We start from the raw sequence: 19,831 nt of genomic DNA, 5'->3' as shown, positions 1-19,831 counted from the left end.
TATTGCAACTGAAATACAAGCTGAACAAGGATCCTATTTTTGGTCCAAAGAACACATAAAAATTACTTCATCAATGCCTATCTATAAAAATATATTAAATTATAAAAACTGAAGGAAAAAGTCAATGCTCCTATTTTCTCTTCCTAGCATTATTTTAGATTAAAATACAATGGTAAGATCCAGTCCAACCAAGGTTGAAACAAAAAATAAAGAATCAGATCTCTGTACATATGGCCCTACCTTCTGTCAATCTTGTGAAATTGCTTGCTAGAGCTATACAAATGTTTGGTGTAAGACCATGCTGTTGAAGCCTATCTAACAGTACTTGTCTGTTAGGTGGGGTTCTTTTTTTTCACTTTGATATATGCCATCAAGGAACAAAGAGACTTTTTTTCAGAAGACAGTCTCCTTTCCACTTCATTAACAAACAGCTTGTGCCGAACTGCTTTGGAACTTTTGATTTTCGAATCTAAAAGAGTGAAAACACGTCTGTAAAAATGCTGTGTTCTGCTTTTTTCTCCATCTGCACTGTATCCCTTAGTTCTCTACTGGTCGTCAGCTTTTTAACTTTCTTCAGCTCGACAGTTTTCCCTTCATGAACAATGTCTGTATTCCTAAATTGTGTGTCAATGGAGCTTTGCCTATCATCAAATATGTTAGACATTTTTCCAGGAATTTGAGTGCTTTACCTTATCACTCTTAATCTTTTAATTATGTCTGAACTAATTTTCTTTGTCTTTCTCCTTTGTTATATAAATAACACTATTTGTTCCAACAATTTTAGTTTTATTTTCTGCAAATTACATCAAAACAAAGTACCAAGTTTCATTTCTCAGCACTACTCAAATTTTCATAAATTTCAGATGAAAAGTACACATTTCCTCGAAATACTTTTCAATAATGTACATTGAAAAGTGTGTTTGTGTGTGTGTGTATATCTATATGTAAAAAAAAAAAAAAAAGTTTTTATACAGGTTATACTTCAACAATGCTTTCTTCAATCTCTTAAGTGCTATGGTAAAACAAAACAAAAAAAAAAATGAAATCAGGTTAAAAAATTGTTTTGCAAAATGTTGTGCTACTTAAAGAATTTGTCTAGAATTAATATCAATACTATACCATAACAAAAATGGCAATTAATATATTTACAGGTTTCTTTTTTTTTAAATGGATAGTTTCATATCCCTTTTACCCCATAAACTACAAGAGTCCAATAATTAAAAGCAAGAGACAAAGGAACAAGAGACAACATGACTAGTTTCAACACCTTTTCAGAACAATATGAGCATGGGTATGGGGCTACAGGACATGCAAAATATTTACATTCACTCTTCTTTTATAAACATTTCAGGATCTTCAATGTTTTCTCTTTCCAGGCAAGCCATTTCTTCACAGCTTCCAGTTACATTCTCCAAGGCAACAGTTATGTCTGTACACTCCAGACTCATCTCTGTAATTTCCAGGGGTATTTCAGGTTTCTTGTCAAAAAACATTACCTCATCTTCAGATAAATTATCCTCTTCAACTTTTAAGGTTAATTTAGCCACAAGGCCTATCAACTCCTGTTGATCTCTAGCCGATGCAGGATTTTCTACAAAGAATATGTAGCAATTGTTAAGAGAACAACGTAGGATGGTCATTGTAGGATCTACATTTAAAAAGGACCACAGTGACCCACCACACACAAACTTTCAAATTGTGAAGCGTTAACAGCGTGTGTGAAAATAAATTGGACATGATGCGTCTGACAAGCGCTGAATAAATGGGCCGCTAAAGGGTTAAAATCAAGGCAAATGCTTTTGTTCGGTTAGCCCACAGGTATTTATTTGATGTAGTTCGGGCACTTGGCTTTGGTCACAATTTTTTGGGGGAAAAACAAGTTGCTTTATAATAACATTTTTTTCTGTACTTAAAATCAATGGTGGTCTGTGCTGTCCTTTTAAAGTTCAGGAGGGGAATTAACCAAGGCTGTTTTCCATCAGGAATGTTGTACTTTCATTTGAAAGATGAAATATGAGGGTCTTAACTAGAACAGAGATGGCAGGAATCCAAACTGCACATACATTGCATGGAAGGGCCAACTGGTTAATTATAGGAATGCTCTGGTGTTGGCTAGATCATATTCTAATTGATACAAATAAATAATCCTAGATTTCTTTTTGCTACCCTAGATAAAACTAATTAATCCTTCCCCCAATAATCCTACCCATGGCATTGGCTCCTCTCACAGCTGCAATGAACTTACATTTTCTTTAAAAATAAAATACTAGACATCAGAAATGAGATTCCACAGACACTTTCTAGTAAGGAGGACTCCAGCACACTTTTACCAACTGCACCTATTAAGGCTACTATGTTTTATTTTTTATTCTTTGATTATCTTGCAGGAAATGACAGAGGTAGTGCAACATATGAGAGCTAGTACATTCTCTCTTGATCCTATTCCTACAACACTATTAAAATATGTTCTGGGTATTAATACTCGTATTTTAAAATTTTAAATGGTTCACTTTCCTCTGGTATAGTTCCCTCAGCACTTAAGGTCACTGTGGTAAAGCCTATCCTTAAACAAAATTTGGACCCTAAAGTCCTCAATAACTATAGGCCAATCTCAGAAAAAGTTTCTAGAGAGTTGTTGTAATTCAATTACAAAAATTTCTAACTCAAAGACTAGTCGAGAAGTTTCAGTCTGGTTTTCATGCTGGGCTCACAGAACCGACTAAAAGGAAATAAAAAGGACATGAGCTTCACCCTTGCCGTCTCTCATCAAAACTAAAACTAGAAAATTAAGAGTTTGGTCTTTGATCCTGATCTTTCATTTGAGACTCAGATTAGGTAAGTTACTGAATTATCTTTTTACCATTTGAGAAATAGCCAAACTTTAAACCAATTTCCATATCTGATGTCGAGAAATTAATTCATGCCTTTATTTCACCTAGAATGGATTATTGCAACTTCCTTTTTTCTAGTGTCCCAAAACATGTGGTATCCCGTTTGCAGAGTTCAGAATACCGCCTGCTAAAATTCTGACTAAAACCAGAAAAAGTGAACATTACCTGTTTTGGCCTCTTTACACTGGCTCCCTGTACAGTATAGAATTGATTTTAAGATTTTGCTGTGAACTTACAAGGCCCTGAATGGATAAGCACCTAGTTATTTGTAGGAGTTACTGACCCTGTATCTTCCAAACCGCACTCTGGAGATCACAGGATGCAGGACTGCTGGTTATTCCTAAGGTCAACAAAAGCAACACGGGAAGTAGGGCTTTTTTTCCTTGTAGAGCTCCTAAATTATGGAATGCTTTGCCTTCATTTGTCAGGGAAGCTGGGACTGTTACAGTTTTCAAGTCAAGACTAAAAATGTACTTTTATAAAATGGCTCTCTTTAATATAACTTTAAAATTGCTGCTTTTGTATTGAATATACTGCTATTTAAAATGTTATTTAAATGGTCTGACATATGGCAGTTGTATGTGTGACATGCTATACAAGTGTATTGTAGTTTGTTCTTTTTTTTCTACTATGTATTGCACAGTGCTTTGCGATACTTTTGTATAACCGCTATATAAAATGCAATAAATGAATAGTGGCCACAGACTCCTTTCTCTCCACCATTCATTCATCCAGGGGTGGAGAATAACTGGCCATTTTGATTGAAACATATTTCAGTATTTCATTACTTTCTGTTTTGTCCGCAGAATTAGTCTTTGTTTGAGGTACTAAATGGATTTGTTCAACACACTAGGTTTGAACTTGACTCAAGCTACTTTTATTTATGTTGTGAGACTTAACTTTGTGTGTGATTTAGAAGGCGATTGGTTACACCTAAGCTAATTTACGATTGCTATTACAGGGGGGGTGAACACTTATCCAACCAACTCGGACGCAGTCCCTTGCCCCAGGCTCGTCAGTACCCTGGGTGGAATGCACGAACTTCGTTCCTCTTGCCCTAGCTCCCAGGTCACCGGACTACCAGGCAGTTGCTTCCCTGGTCCCTCACTCCGCTCCTCCTAAAGGCACTAACGTCACTACGTGGGAGTCAGACGTTGCATGCGCTCCCCCATCCCCTACTCTGTTCCCCTTGTGGCCTCAGTCGTCGCTGCACCGGTCCATAGCTGTCCACCTCTGCCTGCCATTCCTCGCTCCTGGTCACCGGCATGCATTACGGTTGCCCTCTGAAGGGGCGAAAATAAAGATTTATGGACTTGAGGGTGGGTGGTTGTGTTTTGGGGGTGGGTGGGGGTGTGTGGCCTTGGCATGGCCTGTGTCTTGAAAAGACAAGGGGGGGAGGAATATGTAACAGATATTGCAGGACAGGGGGCCTGCAATCCTAAAAATGTTCCCAAGTATGTAGCGGTAAACGATACGCTAATTGTTGTGTACATGAGACCAGTCGGTGGGGAGGTCCAAGTGTGATGGTCTGGGAAGGGGTGTCTAGTCACTACAGAACTCCACTGGTAGTGATTGATGGCAACATGACTGCACATCGTTATGTTGACCACGTCCTAAGGCCTCACTTGGTGCCCTTCTTGCAAGCCCATCCTAACATGACAAAATTCCAGCAAGACAAACCACGTCTACATGTTGCTCATGTCATGACAGCTTTCTTTCAGAATGCGAACATGAGAGTTATGCCATGGATGCCTTATTCCCCATACCTGAGCCCAATTGAACATTTGTGGGATGAACTTGGGCAACATGTGGCTTCTCGAGCTTGGAGACCATTGAACAAGCAGACGCTTATCCAGGTACTACAACAGGAATGGGCCAGGATTCCACCAGACAACATCCGAAACCTAGTGCAAAGCATGCGTCGTAGATGTACTGCTTGTATTGCTTCCAACGGTGGCCACACTCGCTACTAGCCTGTGACTTTCACAGTATCCCCCGTCCCCCCAAAAATTCAGACAGTAAAATGTCAATTATTGGTCAGCACAATAAAAAGTCACTGCACCTGCTCTGAGACAGAGTTTGTCATTTTTCGATCACATCTAGTGCATTTTATCCTAATATGAGTGATACACATCTTTTGATGCTCAAACATAAGTGATAAGTTTCTTTTGATGCTCAGAACACATTGTACCAAGGCTCCCTTGTCCAGTTTTGCAGCACTAGTTTGTCTATTGAGCTCACACTGACATTGCATTTTCTATCTGACAGAAGACCAATTATGTTAGATTCTATAATTATTTATTGCTTTTATGTGTAACTAACTTACAAAGTAACCCTGTGAGTGATCTTGCCTTTAATTTCCTTTCCAATGTGGCTGGAAACTATCTTGGAGGTTTTTCTTGACACAAGCATTTTACTGAGCAATGACTTTTCATGTGGTGATTAGATGTTTTGATTACCAGTATATGTGACTAGTGGCCATATTTGGCAGGTCATTAGTTTTATCAACTTTTACAGTGTCATCAAGTGATCAGTCAGGGTCGAACTTGATATAAGGAATTGCAAATTCAATGAATGATGAATGTCAGTCAGTTTTTACCTCGTCTGTCACCCAGAATATAAGGGATGGGGCATTTCTATCTGTCAAAAACACAACAGTGCTCTCATCGTCATTAATAAAAAACACAGCAAAATTACAAAATGACAAATAACTAAAGTGTGTGTGTGTGTGTGTGTGTGTGTGTGTATATATATATATAGTTTCTAATTGTCAGTTAATCAGTACACACATTATAAATACTACATATTTTAAATTGCTTATGGCTTTTGCACGCTCTCTATTCAGTAACACACTTTTGAGAGAGAAAAATGTACCTGGATCATTCAGATTCTTTGGTATTCATATTATAAATGATGTATGCATGTATTTTATTCAGTTTATCTAAAATAGCAGAATATATTGTTATACTTGAGTATACCAGTATTGTTTTTTGTAAATTATTTCAGAACTTAATAGAAGAGAAAAAAACAAACAAACTTGACAGTAACTATATTAATGTATGTTATATTGACAGTTTCTAATTATGTATCTCTCATACTCTTTCCAAGTTTGGATTCCCTTGGACCACCCAGACCCCACAGCCCAGACCAGAACCACCAAACAATGAAATTAAAAAGATAGTATTTGTTTATTAAAACAATGGACACTATTTTATAAAACATTGTGGCATTTTGGTTTGTAGTGCACAGGTGTAGAGGTGATGCAATGCAAAAGTTTCGACCCTCTCCACAGTCAATCACCATAGTGATTTATACAACCAAGGTCAGCTATAAGGTGTGGCCAGCACCAACACGACCCCAGGCAAGGTATTTAACTGTTGGAGGAGTGGGGTGGGTAGATAAAGTGGATCGTTCCACACTGAGACCCTCCATCTCTGGAATCCGGCTTCAGTTCATCGCCGTCTCTGTCGTCCTGCCCGGCTCCTTTGAGTGGGAGATTGAACAAAATGCCAGTTTAGTGCTTGCAGCTATAATGCAGAAGCAGTTGCAAATGAACCTCACGACTTTTTATACACAGGTTTATAGTCCTAATATTTTTCACACACAAAACAAACCAAAAAAAACACTAGGTCACTCAGTCTCAGTACTCATTGTGTGAGTACAAAATCAAAAACAGGCAGTTCACAACCCTATAGCCCAATACACATAAATGTCTCAAATTTAAGAAAAAATAACTACAAGGAGAGGTTACTACCCAGAAATACACCAAGGCTTCGTTCAGTGGGAGAAGGCAGCAGCAGACATTTTCCGAAGTTCAGGGCAGCTACGTTGAGATTCTTGAGTTGAGTTTTCGATCCTACTAGGAGAATTTCAGATTTCAGAAAATTGGCAGACATCCAGGCCTCGATGTCTTGGATGCAAGCTGAGAGGCAAACCATGGCAGAGGGACATCCAGAGTCTGGTCTATAAAAAAGGCCAACAAGATGCTTGGATATATAATGAAAAGTGTTGAATTTAAATCAAGGAAAGTAATGTTAAAACGTTACAATGCATTAGTAAGACCTCATCTAGAATATTGTGTTTACTTCTGGACACTTTGCTGCAAAAAGGATATCGCTGCTCTAGAAAGAGTGCAAAGAATAGCGACCAGAATTATTCCGGGTTTAAAAGGCATGTCATATGCAGACAGACTAAAAGAATTGAATCTGTTCAGTCTTGAACAAAGACGATTACGACTAAAAGGTATTGACAATGTCGAACCAAGGGACTTTTTTACCTGAAAAAAGAAAGGACCAGGAGTTACAAATGGAGATTAGATAAAGGAGCATTCAGAACAGAAAATAGGAGGCACAGAACAGAAATTAGGGGGCACATTTTTACACAGAGAATTGTGAGGGTCTGGAACCAACTCCCCAGCAATGTTGTTGAAGCTGACACTCTGGTATCCTTCAAGAAGCTGCTTGATGAGATTCTGGGATCAATAAGCTACTAACAACCAAACGAGCAAGGTGGGCCGGGTGGCCTCCTCTTGTTTGTAAACTTTATTATGTTCTTATGTCACAATACACAATGCCTTTGCACTACACAAATCACTGCCAAGTGGGAGGCGAAATCTTATGCCAAATCGTGAGTCAGTAACATTCCCTTTAAGAGGCTGTTTGCACTGGTGCAGAACGCTCAGCAATTTAGAATTGAGAAAAAAAAAGCAGTGCTAGCTCAATGTTATCTGTATCCAACATGGAAGAGACACCACCACAGCATGAAATTAGATTTGGCAGCACACAAGCGTGCTGTGTGCCCCCTTTAACTGTTATAACATTCACACTGCTTACTGTGTAGTATAATTTCATTTTAAAACTCAATGTTTTGAAATTTGTATCCACTGTTTCTGGGACATCTCGGATACTTCCTAGTTTGTATTTACCTCTGATTATCTCCTGATGGGGATGCATTAAAATGTAAATGAAACAAATTGACATGGCCTTGTGAAACAAATGCAACACTAATTATTTGCATGAAAAACACAGAAAACAAATGGACTTCTAAGTACATCCCTTTCAGATTTCAAACATTTTTCCTCAAGCCCGGGCTTGCAATAATGCTATCGACTGGTGTAAATACCTTGATAAGTCTGGCCTATTTGTATGCATTTTTTGTTTAGATGTTTGTTTTCATGTGACTCGTATAACTTCTTAACCTTGAATTGACCTGGGAATTTGTATAGGGAAGGCAAGCAAAACTCTTGTCTTTACTGCCCAGGTATTTGTTTTTTTTGTATGACAGAAATTGTATGTTAGGGACTTTGACACAGCATGTTGTTGAAGCGAGATCTGTGCTTGGTTTTGATTGATTTGGACCAGGGTGCAGACACGGCTCAGAGTGGTAGGAAGACATATCTCTCACTATAGGTAGACGCAATTGCAAGGCGACACCTTTACTGGTATGTGCTCTGACCTGCCCACTAATCTTGCCTCAGCGTTCTGTTTGCTGACCCACAGTTTGTAGAAATCTTCTTGTTCACAGACTGTGTGATAGAAACCAATATGGAGAGTCATCAAAGTTTGCATGGGGTATGTTACGCTGCTATGTGGTAGTGCATTGTGATCCCACTTCATTAAAAGCTGGTCTGGACTATTGATTCCTGCCTCACCACACACTTTCCATACCTTAGAGTACATTTTCAGTAGGTTGTAAGCAATGATAACTTCATTTTGAGTAAACTGAGACATTTAATCTAAGAGAGGCACTTTTGCATACTGTTATCTATGCATATGTTACTTAATCAAGATAAGGAAGAACTGTTGAGCAAAATGCCTAGTATAAAGGTCCAGCCGTGTTTGTGTACTGAGCACCACATACTGTATTGGTATAAATTGCGCAAATTAAATGATGCATCTGGCTGACTGCAGTTGAATTATAAAACATATTTTATTAAATGTATACTTTTTAAATGTTTCAGTCTATACAGGTATACCTTATTTATGTTTACTAAGCTTTAAATTCTATTTGTGTCAACCATTCAAAAATGCCTTGTTTTATGTTGCGGTAAAAGTCAGAATATTTGCAAATCTTAAGAGCTACTGGTAAATATCCACATTTACCAAGTAAAGCAGTAAATATCTGAAATATTCATTATAATGCTTTATTTCAAACTTTTACCGGTAACTCTCAAGAATAACCATGTGCCTTTACCAATAAGGTTTCGGGAAATGTCAGAAAAGCAAAATATTTCTTCGTAATTCTGAACATTTACCAATAAACTTTGGTAAATCATAAGATTAACCAGTAAATCTCCAAAAAGCAATATATTTCTTCATAATTCCAGACACCACCTTACTTCTTAAATGTTGACAATTACCTACTAGATTCAGACTTTTACTGTAACATATAGACCAATGATATAATATGATCTTTGAAACCTGAAAAACATCTTATCTAATAGTCAGTTCAAAGTACTCCCAAGTACGTTTTATGAGTGGTGTTTTAATTCCAGAGATCAAATCTCTCTTCAGATTCCTGAAGAAAAGATGGACTTTCCTTTCTTCATAGCTTTCTTAGCTTTAACTACAGTTTCTACTGCATTTACAGTAAGGTGTTTTTTCCTTTTTTCTTTGTAATTCAGAAATGGTATGCTTATGCTAATAATAAGTTATCCTTCAAAGCAGTTCTAAACTGTTTTGGTTCTTTCTATATTTCAGGTAGAAGCTGACCCTAAACAAACTGGTACGGAGAAACCTACTGCTGTTTCATTTTTTATATTTTAATAACATGTCATGCTAGATTATAATTACTGTATATATTATTCTTCCTTTGATAAACAGACAGCGATGTAGATGCAGGTGATTTAAGAAAAGACATCCCAGACATAAATCTCGGTAAGTTTTCTTTTAACAGCCTCTACTGATCTGAGTTTGTTGCTAATGGAATGCTTGTTTATACAATGAAAATATAAATTATTAGATTCAATATACTGTAGTGAGCTGTTGCTTTTGGAACAGTTCAGTAAAAATATGTTGGTATATATCAAAAGTGCTTTATAGCCTCAAAAGGGGTATTTTTTGAAAGCACTAACTCAAGTCTAATTCATTGAAAGGAGATATACACCTGTTAAAAAAATAGGAGTTAATTAAAGATTAGAGCAAGTGCTTTGAAAACATTAGTTTCTAATAAACTGTATTACATTTAAACTGTTTCTTCTTGTGCTTTGGTTTTAAGGATATCAGACAACAAATTCAATGCCAAACTGAAATAGAAAATGTGATTAGATAATTAGGAACAAAAATATAAAAATCTTATGGAGCAGTAGACCATTCTTTATTGGGAAAGGTTAATTATTTATTTATTTATTTTTTTTAATTTACGTATATTTTTGGCTTTATTGTCTGTATTCCAGCTTCTAAAAGACATTTGTTTGAAGGAGATATTGCACTTCTGGTAAGTAGAGATTATATTCTTGTCAAATGTTATTTTAGATTTACAATACTGAAACAATAACATCATTATGGTTTTATAATTTTCAAACAGCCAAGTCGCAATGGGCTCAGAGATGAAACAACCAGGTGGAAGTTCCCAATTCCCTATATTCTATCTGATACATTAGGTAAATATTAAAAACTTGGCAATTGTTTATTACAACCGAGCAAATAGCAAAACACAGCTGTAACATTCAAAGTGAAGCAGACAAATGTCTTTCTTGAAAATGTCACTCTTTCAGTACATTATTTTTTTTAATGATTAAAGCTTTTGTTGGTTATTTACATTGTATTTATATAATGTCCTGTGTGCGGTGGAATTACTGGAAAATACATAATTCTGTATAAACTGACACACAATTTCTTTCACTCATTCAAACATTTTAAGGTATGGTTAATTATTTATTTATAATAAACATGTGCCTTATCTTAGTGTTGCTTACCAGAACTGTTTTCAAATATGGCACACCATTTATTCTACAAAACTACTATAGTTACAATGTTGAGCCATTAGGTGGCACTTTGATCTCAGTTTGTACCTCAGTAGAATTAGATTCTATTTTTTTTCTATTTCTTAAAGTCTTCAGTTATTTATTTGATGAAAGTAAAAATAAAACAAGAAGTTTCATGCAATTATTCCTTTTTTTTAGATCTTAATGCCAAAGGTGTAATTCATCAAGCATTTGAAATGTATCGCCTGAAATCATGTGTGGACTTTAAACCATATGAAGGAGAAAGCACATACTTACACATTCAAAAGCTAGACGGGTAAGATAAGAACACATAGAAATGAACTGCATTGTATCTAGCTCTACAAAGTTAAACTGGTTTATCTAGGTTTTACCTAACACTGCATTTCAAGGATAATGACTGCTTTTATTACTTTAAACAACATGTATGATTCTCCATATAAAGACAATTTCTTTAATTGTTTCAAATAAAAATGCATTACTCTTTAAAAAATCATAACACTTGCTATGGCTGCTATAATAACAGTCTAGATCAGTTTAATGAAAATTAAACTTTATTTAACCTGTCAAAACCTACTTTACCAGGACGACACATCCAGATGCAGCCTGAATGATCTGTAGGGGGCTCACAGTCTGCAATAGAAGTTTAGACAGGACTGGAATAAAGACAAGGCGGTTATCGTTGTCCACTGTGACTGCTTAACAGCCAGACAGACATGAAGTGTACAAGGTCCACATTATGAATGAGCCCTAGAAAAAAAAGTGCTTTGTATACAAAATGGAGCAACAGCAGTTAGTACCACTACAGAGTATTAATATGGCAACAAATGAGGTTAAGAGTTAAGAAATGATGTGTGATTTGTATCCAAACAGATGTTGGTCCTATGTTGGAGATTTCCATGAAGGTCAAAATGTTTCCATTGGTGCCGGGTGCGATACTAAGGCAATCGTTGAACATGAACTCTTACACGCCCTTGGATTTTATCATGAACAGTCCCGAACAGACCGTGATGACTACGTGAAAATCTGGTGGGATGAAATCCTTCCTGGTGGGTTTAACAGAATAGTGACAGGGACATACACTTGTTTGTTTTCCTTTAAAATGTATTGCTGCGCATATACATTTAATGTAAACTTGTTTTGAATTAGTTATATGACCTGGTATAAGCAATACTTCGCACATCTTTTGAAATAGGAATTTGAAAACCATAAGACAAGTTTGGGATTTGGGAGGATTCATAATTCTGTAGTACACCATTAATCAAGGATTGTACATCACTGTACATTGTTATTTCTACAGTGAGCAATCACAGCAACAAACTACTCACATGCTTACCACTGGATCACATGCTGAAGCACTATGACGCTCATTATTCAGGGTCTTTTTTCCTGTCCTCAACAAATTATGCATCAAAAGAAATTGTCAGTGGAAAAAAAAATACATGGTTACATTTTGGCTTTGCTGATGGTAGTAAAAGGAATTAGTTGTTAACTACAACTTAATTTAAGGTATTGAGACTTTGAAAACAGTTCCATGTGTGTGTGAAGTTCAGTATCGTTAGCTGTACAGAAACTCAACTTGCAGATATGTTTTAGGTTGCTCTTTTAAAAAACAATTATAAATGTACATGAATCAGAATTCAACACATCTGCTGTATTGTTTATAGAAATATGTCTCAACAAGAAGACTGTGTATATCCCATCAGCCATCAAAACTGCAGCCCGCTTCTGATTATCATTATAAAAACACTGCAGTATATCATGGGAAAAGCCTAGCACAGTTTAGTAAATCTGAATAAAATCAGATCAAGTACAGACAAACAAAATCAAACAAGCATGCATTAAAAAGCATAGTAAAAAAAAAAAACCCTATGGTTAACTATGGTAAAAGCACCAGAAAATACAGCAGACTGTAAAAAAAAAAAACATACCGTGTACATTTACTGTAGTAAGTTATATATTTTTTTGTAACAGATCATGGTAATTAGTGCTCCCCTGGTACACTATGTTTTACCTGTAAACACAATCAGAGGTATCTGCATTCAAATGTGGCTGTATTAATAAAGACTTTTTTTTACAGGCAAAGAACACAACTTTAATAAATATGATGACAACTTTATCACTGACTTGAACACTCCATATGACTATGAATCAATCATGCACTATCGACCGCTTTCATTTAACAAAAACGAAAGTGTGCCGACCATCACAACAGCTATACCAGCATTTAATGAAATCATCGGACAGCGCCTGGACTTCAGTGCCATTGACTTACTCAGGCTGAACCGAATGTATAACTGCAGTAAGTGTTTACAAAATCCGTTTACCCTCGAGAACTTCAAAAAGCTCAATTGTGCAAGAAACAGGCAAGTCTATTAACGTTTCTGCAGTGCCTTCTTCAGTGTACTCTTAAGAAGGCACTAGCTGAAATGCTTGTATACTTGACTTTGTTTCTTATAGTTTTAACTTTAAATCAGTGTACTCCTGTAAATTCATAGTTTTTCCGCAAAATGAAATGGATTTTTTTTTTTTTTTTTTTTTTTTTCCCAGCTTCTACCCATACGTTGCTGGACCAATGTTCTTTTGAATTAATTAATATCTGTGGTATGGTTCAAAACATGAATGATGATGCTGATTGGGTTCAGAAACAGGGTACCACAGGGATGGAGGATCACACTTTGTTAGGGAAGTGCAGAGGTAAGCATTGTATTTAATAGTCTATTTGTACTTTCTATATACTGTATGCAAATTGTAAACGTTAAAAAGTAATGCTATTCTTCCACCTACTGATGTTGTTTTTATTTTTAAATAATTTACAGTAAGGCATGACTGTATTTAATTAATCTTAAAAATACACAGTACTTTGCTTAATAAAATGGGTTTATAGAAGCCCTACACATGAAAATCTCACAGATAATATAATCTGTCAACAGCTTAGTTGCCAGTGTGGCAAAATAATGTTGAGGAGGGAGTAGTTAGCCTTTTACAACTATACATGTAAAAGAATGGGTGAATGTCATGTTTATACTAAATACTGTACCCTAATGTTATAGTTACTATTTTCATGATTTAACATATAATGTGTGTTTGTTGTTGTCTTAAGATGCAGGGTATTTTATGCATTTTGATACCTCAAGTGGACAGAAAGATAAAAGTGCCCTGTTGGAGTCTCGTATACTTTATCCCAAGAGCAATCAACAGTGCCTTCAGTTTTTCTACAAGATGACAGGAGGCTCTGATAACTTGTTGGTAATCTGGCTTAGAATGGATGATGGAACTGGGAATGTTCGTACGGTTATGAAAGTACAGACTGTTAAAGGTATTTAAGTCATGTTATTAATAATAGTAGAAATTATGTGAAAATAGTGGCTTAAAAAAATAATTAAATACGTAAGATTTATGTTTCAACTTTGTATCATCCAACTGTTAGTGTTAGTTGGTTTAAAGGTTGTTTTTAAAAAGGGCTCTACTAGGACATGTCTATGAATATTTTATAGATGCCGTGGTGCTAAAGGATTACGCTTGTTAAAACAACATTTGATGACATTTTGCCTTTCAAAATCTCTTATTTTCTCTGATCACATACCCAGGTCACTTGAGTAACAAAAGTCACTTGTAGCATTTTGGAGATGGACTGTTGATACGTTGCTTTGCTCACTAAATATCAAGGTATGCCTCGATAGGGTAACACCCCCTCTTTGCAAAAACACTAGATATTTTAATGAGCAAGCCATACCCGACAAGCAGCAGCACCCCAAAATGTAGCCCATTATAACCAATACAGAACGAATGGGAACACAACTTTTGATGCACTATTTTCCCTCACTAAATATTTTGGTCTCTTAGGATAGATTATCATCTCAACTTGGCAAAAATACTAAAGATGTTAACGAGCAAGCTATACCCCAGTATATTGCTTTTACCCTTTATTTTATGAAGCAGGCCTTGGTCATTCTTTAAATAAACAAATAAATAAATAAACAAATAAGTAAATGAAGACCCTAATAATTATTTAACTTGTGCATGGCTGACTGACCATCAGCTAGATTTATGTTTTTGCTTCATTAGATACAGAAAACCCAGGAGCTTGTCCCAGCAAGTATACAATTACAATGTTTTATTTTAAAACCAAAATTGATATCTCTCTGTGTTTGTTGTGTGTCATCTCTCTGTACTATCATAGCTTATTTATTGAATTATTTATTTATTTATTGCCTTTTTGACTTGATAAAAAATGGCTCATTTAGAAGAGAAGGAAAACTTACATTCAAAAGAAAATCTCAAGGTTAGACAATGCTGGTATGGGAAAAATAGAGAGTTGCTACATCCTCATTTTAAATATGGCCAAACGGGAGTCCCTGTGCAATTACTGTGGTTAATTTACTTAGTTTAACAAGAGGCCAATCATGTTTTCCACCCCGCTAGACATGCCCCTACTCATAACAATATGGATTAAAATCGTATTTCTTAAAATTCTATATGATAAACGATATCTATCAAAATAGGACAATTCCATGATACAGAACTTTGCACTTACCCGCACTCTTTCGTTTAAGCTTGTGGTTACGTTTCTATTTTATTTAATATATTTAGTACAGCTGATAAGCTCATATATAAAAGGTATATAAAAGCATGACATTTTCCACAGTTTTCTACATATCCTAAGGCTTGTTTTCACATGTGGAACCATCTTGAATTTGACCTCTGACATCCTTGAGAGGTCATTGACCTCGGACAATGATATTTTGCTATTTTACCCAATGTGTCATAACAACATGATCATATCTACCTAAATTACATAAATTTATACTCTGTATGTGTCTGCAGGACACAGAAACATAAAAAATGTGTTATTTCTGGAGTTGATAATCATGTTATTATGACACATGGTTCTAAAATAGCAAGTTATCATTGTCTGAGGTCATTGACCTCTCACGGTCATTGGAGGTCAAATCCAAGATGGCTCCACATCTGAAAATAAACCTAAGGGTATATAGAAACACTGTAGAAAATGTCATGCTTTTATCATAAAATACACAATACTTTTGCTTATCAGCTGTACTGACTGTATCTTCCTGCTCACACAACCCCACCCAATCAGACACAAAAGCAAATCAGCATGCTGAATAGGTCTGATTGATGGTAACGATCTACACAGGAAGTAATTCCCAACTCAGGGCAGATCTGTGCTTTTGGTAACTAGTAATTGAAACAATTCAAATTATTTAGCAACAGTTCACACAGTTTACACTCACTTTACATGTTTAATACAATCAATTAATTTGTGGTTTAGAGAGGTGCGTTGAAACATGTGGCCTATGTTAGTGTCCTGAGATTATGGAACCAGATGGCAACCTTTTTACTTTTTGATTTCACACCTTTTGGTACACAGCAATTTGACTTTTTCAAACAATATATAAACTAACTAGTTAAGATTATTTTCTGTACTGCAAACTTAGTACCATGACTGCTTTTAAAAGTCATTTATTTCGCTTATTTGCAGCTGATGGTGATGAGTCCTGGAAAATCGCCCATGTGACACTGCATGCCAAAGGCAAATTCCGATATCTCTTCCAGGGCATTAAAGGATCTCAAAACACTGGTGGTATTTTCATCGATGACATCAGCCTAACAGAGACTCGTTGCCCTAACGGTGTCTGGCAAATTAAAAATTATACAGGTCTTCTAAACACCACCAATAAAGGTGATAAACTTGAAAGTCCACGGTTTTATAGTCCAGAAGGTTATGGATTTGGAGCCACAATGTATCCCAATGGTCATCTTGCCTCAACCAATGAAGGCTACACAAGTCTTTACTTTCATTTGTGCAGTGGAGAAAATGATGCGGTAATGGAGTGGCCAGCTGCGAACAGGCAAGTCACTATCACTGCTATGGATCAAGATCCTGATATAAAGTTTAGGATGTCATCCAGCAGGAGCTTTACGACAGGTAAATAACACCAGCATATTTACTTTATATCCTGTCACATTGTGCTTTTCAGTGTGATGGACTAATGCCCCAGAAATACACAAAAACAACCAACTACTCATTTACAATTTTATGGTGGTTTCAAATGCAGTTTAAAATGGAACCTTTCTATGTGAACTATTGTATGCTCTTCCACTATAGACCATAAAATACAGTAACACAAAACCATTTTGAAATCAACCAAAAAAATAAACAACAAAATAAACTGCACCAAAATGAAGCCCATAATTGGATACATCCGCAGCAAAAGCCAAAGGCAAATGAAGGGGCTACTACAGCAGTCAATGCATGTAGTTGGACTGAGATTAATGTGCTTATTTTTTCCATGTATTTTACAGACAAAGACCCTAAGTGGGACAAGCCAGTCAGTGGCACATTGGACCCTTCTTGTAACTGTTACAGAGGCCCTACTTGGGGATGGAGTACATTTATTTCACATAAGCAATTACACCGAAGGAGTTTCCTGAAAAATGGAGACCTGATTATCTTAGTAGACTTCGAAGGTATGTTTTTCATTCAACTGCATGGTGCATTATATTTCAGTTACTCACAAAATACAGAAAACCCTGTTTTAGTGAGCCTGAGACTAAAACAGAAAAGCAATGTTATAAAGTTGATTGCAATTTGATCAAATTAAATCTTGCTTGCAAGCTTCATATTTACTGTACATGTATGTTGGTTTTTAGATTTGACTTCGCTGGTAAAAACAGAAGTTCCAGTTAATGCCCACAAGCCCAGTAATATCCTGTACACTCATGAAAGACCCCGCCGTGCTGCAGAGCCTGCTGGGAACTGGAAAGAACGTCAACCACAGTCAGCAGCTCAAGACCCCTGTGATCCAAACCCCTGTCTGAATGAAGGGGTTTGTGTGACCAGAAATGGAGAAGCATCATGCAGGTGTATAGATTGTGCCGTGTGTTTCATTTTCAGAGAGATTAGTAAATCTGTGAAAATGCTAGGTGAATGACAATGAGAACCATAGGTACTTTACTGATGGAATTAAAACCTCATGCATCAAATGTAAATCAGCCTCTCCTGAGGTAAATGAGAAAGAAAAATAATAGTAATATTTCTGTTATGATTTCCTTTTACAAAAGTTGAACATGGGTATTCAAGCTATCACTGTGACTTGATGTCTTTAACACAAATAATAGTAAAAAAAAAAAAAAAACTTTACAAATGCATTATAAGATTTTATGGTAATAACATTTCGCTGTCTTGGTTTTTCAGGTGTGTTCAAAGACAAATGTTTTTATATGCTGGGGAAAGGTGCGAGTCTTCACAGATCCATGGAGATATTCTGGGAATGTTGATTGGTGGAGCTGCAGGAACTCTTACTCTGACCATTGCTGTTATTACAATTTTAACCAGGAGACATCGATAGACAGTTAAATAATCCTTCTTCCTCTGGCCTAAATCCAAATTCTTATGTTCCAACAACTCTTTCCTTTCTTTAAATATTGATTTTCTTAAGACATACAAGCATGTTATGGTGAACAATATTTTATTTAATAACTTTAATGACAGCACATTTAATATCTAAATATTGTATTTTGCAGCTTTACCAAAAGAAAAAAATCCATGCTTGTTTAAAAATAAATATATTTTACAATAATGTGCACTGATCTGTAAAATAAAAAATTAATAAACAAATGTGTTCATTCATATTTCAGTTTCTGAAAGAGAAAGTAAAAAATAAAAATAAAATACGAGTACGTTGATTTGTTTCTGCTGAGATTTAAAAGGAACATCTTCCACTTTCTGGAGTGTGGGTGGAAATGACCAAAGCTAGCAGTGAAACATGTAAGACATCAAATAAAGTAATATCCTAGAGCACATCATTGAAATACTAAGAGTAACATTTAAATACAGTGCCTTAAACACACAAAGCATGCAGTGTAGTGCACTATTTCACCATTTCCCCAGATTAACATAAGCAATTACACTGACCAAGCAGAGCATCATTAAAACACAATATCAGGTTCTGCTACTGAAGGTGTCTGACAGAAAGGTCTATTCTTATTGCAGTGTACATCTTGGAATCTAGAGCATTAGAGCATTGTTATTAAAGGATAATATTTTGGTGGTACGCATACACTTTCAATGCAAATCTTGTGTATATATTTGAAGAGAGACAGTTTTCTATTCAGGTCACAAAGATATTTAGTAACCAAGGTATGACAGTGTCATAAAACAGGCAAAGCATGCCCCATGCCAAGCTTTGAGAATGTATTCATCTTCTTCAACAGAGTAGTGTGTATCACAAAAGGTTATTGTAAAGGTAAGGGAACAGTGAAAAAATAATTATATATGGGACAATATTTTATATGTTAATAGATCAATATTTCTCAGGTTTGCAGCATAAGATTGTGTATGTAAAAAAAATATGTTTATGGCAATTTATATTTTCATTACTATTTATAATGGTTTTAATTTAATATATTTATATATTTAATACAAATATGCAATTTATGGATAGCCATACACCTTTTTATTTCCTATCGGTGAACTAGAGAAGTCCTTAATAATTAAGTCATCATCAATTATTATCATAGTAGTTACATAATATTATATATATATGATATATATATTATATATATATATATATATATATATATATATATAGATATGTATATATGAAATGTTTACTTTCATTCTCTTATGGATACATTTACCAATGCTCCTTTTCTAATAATATCTCTGTGTTTTGCATATTATTTGCTCTGTTTTGAATGGCCTCTCTGTAGCTGTTCACATAAGGCTTCCGATCACATTACTGCCTGTGCAATTCGTTTTGCATGATGTGACACATTCACCTTAATTAGGTTATTGTTCTCTAAAAAAATAACTTTTCTAGTGGGAGCCCTTAGATTCAGTGCACTTGAGGAGAGAGTTAACAGAGTAATCAAGCAGAGTTTAAACTAGGGACTTGGGGGGCAAGGAGGCTAGAGCCAAGATTATAGCCAAGGGGAGTTAACACTACAAACTACACAGCAAACAACAAATACA

At 35.7% G+C, this 19,831-nt stretch overlaps 1 protein-coding gene across 1 annotated transcript; it reads left to right on the top strand.

Moving 5' to 3' along the window:
• The first annotated feature begins 4,414 nt into the window (after positions 1-4,414).
• Positions 4,415-18,218, top strand: mep1a.2 (meprin A, alpha (PABA peptide hydrolase), tandem duplicate 2). The gene is given in 14 exon segments (XM_041253882.1): positions 4,415-4,747; positions 9,590-9,614; positions 9,713-9,766; positions 10,285-10,325; positions 10,416-10,491; positions 11,014-11,131; positions 11,707-11,882; positions 12,914-13,135; positions 13,384-13,530; positions 13,937-14,152; positions 16,337-16,783; positions 17,161-17,325; positions 17,509-17,719; positions 18,053-18,218. Coding segments are annotated over 14 exon segments (2,397 nt in total).
• The last annotated feature ends 1,613 nt before the right edge of the window (positions 18,219-19,831 follow it).

This window comes from Polyodon spathula, chromosome 6 (assembly GCF_017654505.1).
Source record: "Polyodon spathula isolate WHYD16114869_AA chromosome 6, ASM1765450v1, whole genome shotgun sequence".
Classification (NCBI taxonomy): Eukaryota; Metazoa; Chordata; class Actinopteri; order Acipenseriformes; family Polyodontidae; genus Polyodon; species Polyodon spathula.
The sequence above is the reverse complement of the archived record's forward strand: the minus strand, read 5'-3'. Positions and strand labels throughout refer to the sequence as shown.